Source organism: Serinus canaria, chromosome Z (genome assembly GCF_022539315.1).
Source record: "Serinus canaria isolate serCan28SL12 chromosome Z, serCan2020, whole genome shotgun sequence".
Taxonomy (NCBI): Eukaryota; Metazoa; Chordata; class Aves; order Passeriformes; family Fringillidae; genus Serinus; species Serinus canaria.
In genome coordinates this window covers 29197285-29207504 of record NC_066343.1, presented here as the reverse complement: position 1 = coordinate 29207504, position 10220 = coordinate 29197285, and the positions used below count along the sequence as shown (strand labels likewise).

General features: G+C 40.1%; 1 protein-coding gene across 1 annotated transcript in view; it reads left to right on the top strand.

The window, feature by feature from the left end:
• The first annotated feature begins 263 nt into the window (after positions 1-263).
• The window catches only part of DGKQ (diacylglycerol kinase theta), an 89070-nt gene continuing 79113 nt past the window's right edge, over positions 264-10220 (top strand). The window contains 1 exon segment of the mRNA XM_030237475.2: positions 264-537. Coding sequence (XP_030093335.2) covers positions 324-537 — 214 coding nt within the window. The 5' untranslated portion in view covers positions 264-323.

The following is a 10220-nucleotide window of genomic DNA, read 5'->3' as shown; positions in this document are numbered from 1 at the left end:
TCGGCGGAGTTTATCCACAGGACGAGCGGTCAGGGCTGCCCAGGGAGGTGCTGGAGGACAGACCGGGCCGGGCCGGGCCGGGCCGGGCTGCCCGGGGAGGGGCTGGGGAACAGGCCGGGCCGGGCTGGGCTGCCCGGGAACGTGCTGGAGGACAGGCCGGACGCGGCGCGGGGGGCGCGGCCGGCAGGGGGCAGCGCGCACCGCCCGCCGGCTCTGCCGGGGCGCCGCCCCCGCCCGCCCCCGCCGCCGCCCCGGGGCGGAAGCGCGGGCGGGCGGGCGAGCGGCGGCCGGCGCGGAGCGCGCGGAGCGGGCGCCCGGCGGGAATGGCGGACGGGGCGCGCTCGCTGCGCGGCAGCGGCGGCGGCAGCGGCGGAGGCAGCCCGGCCTCCAGCCCGGTGCTGGGCGGGCGGGGCCGCGCCGCGGCGGGGGGCAGTAGCCCGCCGGGCCACGCGTTCCGCAGGGTGACCCTGACCAAGCCCACCTTCTGCCACTACTGCACCGACTTCATCTGGGGGCTGGCCGGCTACCAGTGCGAGGGTAAGGCGCTGCCGGGGCGGCCGGGACCTGCCGGGGACGCGTCCGAGGCGAGGCGGGGGGGAGGAAAAATTGCCTAAACCCGGTGCTGATAAAAACTCGATTCATAATTAGTATCAACAAGCTATAGTACTGGTATCTAATTTTAAAATCTAGTGCAAAACCACAGTACTAAAACGCAGTATTGAAATACAGTAATAAAAATAGTGCATTCCATCGCGAAAAGAAGTGTCTAATGGTAGTAATCAAAATTCTAGCAAAAGTCTAATAATAACAGTCGTGAATTGCAAAAATCAAGTCTGAAAGCTACAGTAGTAGCTGAAAATTCTGTTCTTGTTTTAAACTATATGAAATAATACTAATAATACTAATAATACTAATAATACTAATAATTCCTAACAAAAATATTGTAAAATCAGAGATGTTTCACTGCTCACTCCTGTGTGGTGACAGCGGTGATCCAGCAGTGCCCCATCCCGTCCTGGGGTAGACACACTGTGAGCCACCAAGCACCCCAGGAAGTTCACAGTGGATCCATCTCAGGGACACGCTTACCTGCTGAAATCCCATGACTGATCCCATGGAGAATCTGAGACCTGTGTGGAGTTTGAACCTTTTAAACCTTAGCTGACACCAGGAAGGGGAGAAGGAATTTCTAGGTTTCCTTGCTGGACTATGCGGCAGCCGAGGTTCTTGGAACGGATAAAAATTATAATTTGTTCTGATGCAGCAAAATCCAGTGGTGTCATAGCAAAAAGACTGGATCTCTGTGTCCCTCTTTAAAGGAAAACAAACACACCACTACCAAAACAAAAAACCCAAACAAAACAGCACAAAACATGATGTCTTCATAAGCATATGCAGTCCAGCTGGCTTGGGTTGCAGCTCCCAGGCCAGGTCCAAAGAGTCAGGTTGTACAAGAGCCTCATTGTTTGGGTGGGTGTCAAACAAGGCTATAGGTGTAGAACAAGAACCCTGCAGTTCTTGAAATAGTTCCTGCCTTTTGTCATTGCCAGGGGTAAAGAGAGTGCTGGATTAAGTTGGGTGGAAGTCATGTTCCTGTGTGGTGCAAAGCAAGTCTTGCAAGGATGGTTTTATATTTGCTTAAAAGTTTTCTGAGAGAAGTGTTGTTTTGTCTGTGTAGCATAAGATCATTGCTTATCCTAAGCAAAAAAGCTCCAAGCTCACATGGTAATTTCTTTCATTGTGAAAATGCACAAAGCCAGTCTTCTCTTCCATCACTGACTTTAAAAATGGCAATTTTTTTTGAGTCGTAAAACTGGGCATTCAGGTGCCAGTTTGTTAGAGCTGAATATCACCTATTAGCATTTTGGTAATGCTAATAGGTGATGCTAGCAAAATGTGAAAGGACCAGAATGTCTCACTTTTTTTTTTTAATCCATTCCCATATAACATACTTAAAGGTGGTGTATTCCTGCAAGTTGCATTTAGGATTTTTTCCTAGTTTTCCACTGCAGTTCGCGTTCTGGAACTTTTCTTCCCCTTTGGCTTTTCCAGCGGAATTCTGGATAAGCATCTTTAGCACCACTATCTAATGACCATGTGCTGATGGAACACTTCCAAGCTGCATGGTTAAAATATCTCTTCTAAAACTACATCTGAAAACTCCACCCAAACAAGTCACCTCTATGAGAGATAATAAAAGAAAGGGAAAATATTCTCTGTTTTCATTAGCTCTAACATTCTCTGCTCAGAGTGTGTAGGAAAACCCTGTAATGCCACCTGGCACATCAGTGTCTCCACTGGGTGAAGAATAAGAATTAGGGTGTTTTTGTTTACTTGGTTTTTTTTGTTTGTTTTTCATCCTTTCATCTGTTTTCAACCAGCTTTGCTTAGAGTCCTGTTTGTCTTTCCAGCAACTTGCTCTTAAACAACAAATCTCAAAACCACCTGATGGATTCTTTGCTCATGTGTCTGCTGTTGTCAGATTCCAAGTTATTTAATAAATGCTAGTGATTTCTTAAACTATTAAATGGAATTTTAAAAATTCCATTTAATTGTTACCTTCTTGTCACATTTACTTTAACTAAAGTAGTTTGATCACTGCACTTTAGAAAGTGATAGAAGGAGTGCCAGGCTGTTAAAACAAAAAAGTAACCCACCCAGCTATTAGTGAAGGAAATGTTTGCTGTAAACTTGAAAAACATGGTAGATGATTGCTACCTCCTTTTTCTTCTCTGAGGAGAGTCTAGGTTTGCAGGTGTAATTGCAGCTGTCTTTGGACTCAGTTTGATGAACCACCTACAGGCTTCAACATGAAGCCATTGAGCAGCCTTTTTCTAAGTGGATTTGCAGTGGTTGCTCTTCCAGATCTGTAGGTTCAGATGTTCAGTCTCCTGATGCTGTTTGTGTTGACATTCCCTGAAGCTGGTTGTTACCAAAACAGAAAGCTTCCAGTCTTTGAAGGGAACTAAGCATGGTGTGACTCCTCCAGTTATTGTAAAGAAAGAAAAATAAATAAAAAATAACCTCTTATCTGTCATTAGTTTGAGTAGCTGTTCGGCCTAAATCACCTGGATTTGTGTTTTAATTGTGATTAACTTTAAACCGTTGGAGAATGGCATCTTCTATGTGTGAATGATAAAGTTTGTGGGGTTTTTCTGGCACGTGCCCATGTGGCTTACATAGCTGTGTAACAAAAGTGCAAGAAAAGAGAATGAATTCTCAAAACATCCTCATAGTAGAGGCCAAGATAGTCTTTAGGTTTTCTTTGTGAATTCCAAAAAGTATATGGAAGAGATGCTCTGATGCTCTCCATAAAAGGCATAAAGTGTCCTGGATCTATTCTGATTGTTTAAAAGTAAGATACTGTTTCCTACTCCAGTATGGGGGCCAGACCACTGTCACCAGCACTTTGTATGGGATTGAAGGTACTCCAGGGGATAATTGTAGCTCTCTTGCTTAGATTGGCAAGATATTTTTACAAGTGGATTTTACAGGGAATGCAATACTCTTCCTATATGGAATAGGTGTCCAGTTGGGTCTGAAGATGTCACTGTATTAAGCTTCTGTGCACATATTTATGTAATATCAGTCAACCAGACTTGCATCTGTGGTTTATTCACATGTCCTCCCCACCTTGACAAATCTGTTTTCTGTAAATCTTTTGTAAAGAACTGTTTTTCTTACGACTTTGCTATTTGTAGCTGTGACTTCCTTTGATGTGAAGCTTGAGTTGTAGCATGGAAAACTGCTCTCTTATATTGCTCTTACTTTCCTAATCATGACCATTTCAAATTTGAGTGGATTTAAAGTTCGTCAGGCTTGCCAAAGAAGAGGCAGTGTAAATGACAGGTTTTGTACATGTGTGTACGCATCTTAAAAATGAAAGATACTAGATATATGAGGTCTGTGTAAGAATTGTAAAGAGAGCACTTACTGGTAGTTCACAGAAGGACCAATTTCATACACTGAAAGGTAGCTAGCAGATATTTTTTACTGGAGTTTGGGATTAGTTTCAGCTGCCAATAAATACATTTCTTTTCACAGTGCTTTTATTTTATGTAAAACACTTCAAGAAAAAAAATGAGTTGGATGAATTGTGTATCTGTACATTTTTGGGGGCTACAAATATTTCCAGTTCTATAAAACTTAATAATGTAAAGTCAGTTTGGTTTACTTTGGCCAAGGATAAATGTAGGGGATTTAAGTAATAAGCAAGTTTGATTGAAAATTTACAATTGTTGAACTTTTTTAGGTTTTTTATATCTATGTATTTCATTAGAATATTTATGGGAAGCTGCAGTCATGGACATCTGGATATGTATTTGAGCAAATAGGGCACCTGTCTCGATATGAAGGCTCTAAATCAAATAATATTTTGGGGAAACAACACCTTTATTTTCTGGTTTTGTTTTTGGGGGAGGAGTTGATGGTATTTGAGGGGTGGGGAGGGGTGGGTTATTTTTTTTAGGCTTCTAAGCAGCCTAACTTATTCCAAGATGTATAAAGCTTTGTTTCTCTTAATCTGATTTAGATGTTAGCTGACAACACCACAGTTTTTCCAGAATAAAATGTAAACGATGGATCTGAGTTATATTTATGACATAAATCTCAGATTTGGCAAGACAGCCAGAAAGCTGCTGTGATTTATATGGGCATGTCCCAGATAAAGACAAGTCATGTTGTTCCTTGTTGATTTAGGAGAGCTTGGAGATGTTCAGATAGCATTTGCAGCAGTCTTCGGATGCATATTTTGGACAAATTTTGGATGCAGTCTATTAAATTTAAAGGCTGTTCTAAGAAAATAGAGTCAGATAGGGAAGGTGTGTTAAAGCTGGGAGTTTGTTGAGATATGGAAGTAGTAGCAGGGAATAAGGGGACAAGGGGCAGTCTCCTTGGACTCTCATCCTTTTTGGCTCTGTTGTTGAGATAGGCACATGAAACATCCTTGACCCTGCAGTTTTTATTCAGATCTGTTTTGAAGGAAGTGAGTGATATATGAGATTCCCCCAAGAGTCTTAATGCTTGCAGTTCAAAAGGAAAAACATATTCTTCCTTCTTGTGATGAGCTTCACCTGCTTTTAGTGCATTACCACAATACAATTTCACTTCTATCCTCCAATCAGTTTGCATTTTCAAGACTTTGCTGCCTTTATTCTTCAGTGGTTTTCTTGCCAGTGGTGGGGCCGTTCTGTGCAACAACATGTTTGGTGCTGAGATATTTGAATCATTGTGATTTTGCTGCATTTGAAACTTAAACATAGCAAACAAAGACAGTCAAAAAAGGAAAAAAAAAACCCACACACCCCCAAAAAATTCCACAAAATAAAAGCTTACACAGAAACTTGGCTCAGTTCAGCTGATACACATGTTGAGAAAAATGTTTGGAGCATTGACTGACACATTGAAAAATGCAATTTACTGGTCTGTGTTTGAAGGATAATCCATTTTATACTGAAGAGAATTCATGCTTTTCCCTGCCTCCTTCTGAGGGTGCCTCAGAGGAAAATATCACTGTCACCATCAGTGATGCAGAGAAAAGGACAGGGTGCTTTGTGAGAATGCACACAGCTTTTGTAGCTGGAAGCTATAGTTTGTGTTGATAGCATTAGCTCAGATTTCAGTCCAGAAACTCAATTAGGTAGTAAATAACTTACTGCAGAAAGTGCTAAAGCCTGTAATCCAATACCAAGCCTTGCACAGCACTTTCATATATCATCTCTCTTACTGCTTCAGTCTGACTCGCTGAGCAGTGACAAAAGCACTAAGGAAGGTGCTCATCAGCCCATCACGGTGTGAAGTGGCTGTGGCTGGTGCTCTGCAGGTTCTCTTTCTAGATGACCATTTATCAAATATACCTTGGACATAGTATGTTCAGGTGTTTCTTTGAGGGTAGTACCTTGGGCTCCTTTAATCTTGCAGAAAAATTTTCAGTCTTTCTCTGGCAAGTTTCCCACAGACCATAGCTCTTGAAGTCCTGTGCTAAAGGTCTAAAAATTGCTTTTCATCACAGACGCTGCCATGTGCCATGGGCATTAATTACCTAGTTGTAATTGTAACTCAAGGTAGGGCTTCCTAAGTTTACTGCAGGGGGAATGGCATGCAAGGTGATTAGTTTTCATTCTCCTGTGGTCAGTTTGTAACAAATGTTTCTGTGGATTCCACCCACCAGCACCACACGCTCAGAGTTATAAATCCGAGAATAATACGTTTTGCTTTTTTTTTTTTTTTTTTTTGGCAGGGGGGTTTCCCCCTTGGCATGATGCCTTTGCTGCTCTGTTTTCTTTTTTTTTTTTATTACATGCTGTTTATAACCTGTCCATAATATTGCTTTGCTTCTTAATATCCGTAGAAAGGTGCATCTCTTCCTGATTTTGGAGCACCTTCTCAGGTGGCAGCTCTGAATTTTCATCGAACTACGCTGTCCCTGGATGACCTTTACTTTTTGGTTATGTCACTTGTTTGTTCCAGAGGTGTTTCTAACTCTGCATTTCATTAGCTCAAACTGACTTCCTTCTGGGCTACTTGTTGCTCAATTAAATCCATCCTGACCTGGCTCTTGAAAGTACCTTTGGTGAAACTGCTTTTGCAACACTTACAGAAAACAGGTGACTAAGTTACTTGAATGTGTTTTATTTGACTCCAGTGGGGAAAGAGCAGATTGTGTGTAGAGTATGTACGTGTTTCTGAAGGATTAAACAATGCTTGCTGATCAGTTCCTGTTCTTTTTGCATTTATTCCCCCCTCCAGCCTTATTATTTAATGGAAACTTTCAGTTTGTGAGAAGCCTGTTAGGAAACACTCCTCAGTGGAGAGCAAAACCTAACATGTGTATATCACAGTGTGATAAGGAACATGTTGGAAGCAAACGTCTTTTTTTTTTTTCCCCTAAGTGTGCCACAGTATTCTTCCTTATTGTTGCCTACTGTCATCTCACTTGTGGAAGTTTGTTATTCAGTAGAGTACAGTCAACCCCTCATTTCACTTCCTGTTCTTATTTAAGCATTTTTATTTGCTTGGCTCTAGAAGAATGGGGGTGGGGCTGTGTGTATATTCATGCATATATATTCACATATATTTATGTGACTTTGTTGCTTTCTTTCCTGTTTAAGATTGAACATCAGTGGTTTATTACCGGTGAATTATTACCAGTCAATATTACCATTATTTGGAAATATGTTTAGTATTATTAATGTGATGCACTGGTATCACTCACCTGCTTGGCTTCTTTTCAAATACCAGCTGTATGATATAATTGTCACGGCCCTTACTATTGTAAAAATATAATTATTTAAGATCTAAAACAACTAATGGAATGAACAGTGCTGTATTTGACGACAATTTAATTTGTGCCTGAATGTTTTCCATACACAGTACTGCTAGAGACATTCTGAATATTTAGCTAAACAGATTTTCTTGTAAGAAATTATTTAATAATTTGAACTTTAGGGGTTGAAATTGGGAGCATTGTGTTTTTCTGCAGGCTAGTATTAGGTTATGGTGGCTAGGAAATACGACATCCAGTTTAAGTGCAAGAATGCATTGAAAAAGAATCTCAGTTCCTCATTGCTTTTTTTTCTGCTTGGCAGCTTGTGTCACTTTTTAGTGTCTTGGTTTGTCATGCTATAATTCAGGAAATTAGTCTTTCCTTTTTATACAATACTTTCTCTGCAGAATGTGAAAATAATAACTGGTACACCTTGTTAACCAGTGAACATAAGAAATAATCCACTAACCAGGTCCTTAAGTGGTTCAAGCAAAAATACTTCCTCAGTCCTGAAACCATTATGTGGTTAGGATCTTTGCCTGGGACCATCATAAATACAAGGAAATTGGTAAGATTCCCCTAAGCATGAAAATGGCATGAAAGGAGGCTTTAAACATAAAATGAAAAAACTGTTTGCATTTGAGACTGTGAATGCTTTATTTTAGAATAAAAAAGTTTTTTTGTGAGATGACAGTTTTTCTTCAGAATCTAGTTAGGATGGCAAAGTGTAAATCATCACACATACAAATTTGCATGGGAAACTGATTAGGACTAACAATCCTGGAATGTATCTGCTAGAAAAAGAATCCCTTAGAATTAAAAAACAAATATGTGGGCTGAGCAACAACCTAGGAGAAACTGCTTTTTCACATTTGCCCTCTTCTCAAAACAGTATTGATAGAGAGTACTGGAAAAGCTGATTTAAAAATTTTTGGTTATTCACAAATATTCACATAATTTAAAACTCTCAAGACACTTTTGCAGGTTGTTGCCCAGATTTTGGGTGGATGCTGTTGGATATCCCAGTGCCATAGTACAGTGGAGCAGTTGTGCCTGGCAGGTGTGCATGTGAGCTGTGAGCAGAGTGTCTGCCCTCACTGCTGACAGTTGTCTGTGGCAGCAATAGCAGCCCTTCCAAAAAGCAGTCACGATCCCTTTGTCCTAGAAAATGGATTTCAATTGCAATTATGTTTGATGCTCCAGCTCTCTGCCCAGATGCTGGGCAGACTTAATTCTGTTAACAGAAGATGCCAAGTGAGAAAATGAACACGTGATCCAAGATGAGGTGTGAAAGAAGAGAAATAACCTTAAACAAGAAGAACTTAAAAGAGTCCTCTTTCAATTTCTGTGCAGAAATCAAGTAAAGACTTACAGGCTTGTATTTTCTCTTGTGAAGAAGTTAACTAACAGCAGCTGGGACTTTCAGGCCTTGGTTGCCAAACCCCTTTTTAAAAAATAGGCTGAAGTAGAAGGTAAAAATACTAGTGTGTTAAAAATGCTCTTCAAAACAGCCAAATATCATTGTGTCCATTTTAGTTTTGACCTCTGCTATTCTGTTCCTGTTATATTTCTTTCCAGAATAGCTCCTGTTTGGAAAATGCAGAAAGATTACTTGACAATTACAAATTATTGTATTTTTCATTCAAGCACTTTTTCTTCAGGTGAACCAAATAAATTATTTAAAATAAATCTATAAGATAATGGAGATATATTACATTTTTTTGGTTTTGCTTTCTTCCTTTTAATTTTGCTCAGTGTAACTGTTTCCTAAACATACTGTCCTGGGAAACTTTAAGAACCTTTCAATGTGTGTTGATAATTCATATGCATAAATTAATAGCTGATTATGCTACATCGTAAATTAAGATCGAGTACTACAAGAACTTTCTCTGTCTGATCAATTGAGAAGACCACACCAAACAACACTAAAATAAAATGAATATATGAGCCTCGATATAATTTGGTCCCTCTTTGGGAAAGATTTATGTCTTTTCAGGAAGAGACTTTGCGTTTTAGTGTTTATGAACAGAATTATTTTATTTTGGAAATTCTGGTGTATTCATCAGTGGTATGTATAATTTGTACTGCAGGCTTATGTTGTCCATATAGATGTAAACACTCATCTTCTATGAATTTTGTATGATCTTAGATACATGCTGTTGCTTTAATTCAGGAGAAATATAGTCCTTGATCTCATCAGTGACTCAGGCCTAAGTGCTAGAACTAAAATGCTCACACTTTCCTAAAAGGAATCTTTCTAAAATACTTGAGTGAATAAAATGAAGAATCAAGATTTTAAAAAAAATCATGAGGATCAGCACTTTCAGTTTGCCTTTTTGAAACACTGCCTTGTGAGCATTTTGTTTTCCTTATTCACCACTGTGTGAATCATTTGCCTTTAGTTTCCTGACCATGTCAACAGCTTTGTAGTAACCACACTGGACAAAATACCGAATGTACTTACCAGTTGGCACAGGATTTTGTTTCTTTGCTTTCTGCATTTCCCCCCTCTATTCCTTCCAGGTCTGAGTGTTTTTTACTCAAATCCTATTGTTTTATACACTTCTGAGTGTGATGCAACTTGGAAATGAAGCCCAATAGGAATGACAAGTAAAGGTTGCCATGGCAACTCTGGGGTATCTTGGTTTTTTCCCTTGTTTTGTGTTGCTGGGAAGTATTGAGATGCCTTAGATAATCCAGAGATTACCCAAATTAAGTGTGGAAGAACATCTATTATGGGTTTATGTAGAATAATAATAGGACCTACATTTTAAATGTACCAAACTTTCCTTGAAAAATTGTAACTGTGGAGGCTTGTGGGTGCTACTGCAACTAAGCTTAGCAGTGATTTTTCTTCTAGTATCTTCAGGATTTTTTAAATTATATTTTTATGTTCTGTGTTCAGTTTTAAGAGGCAGAAGAGGCATTGCAAACCTCCTGTCTGCTGGTTATACCA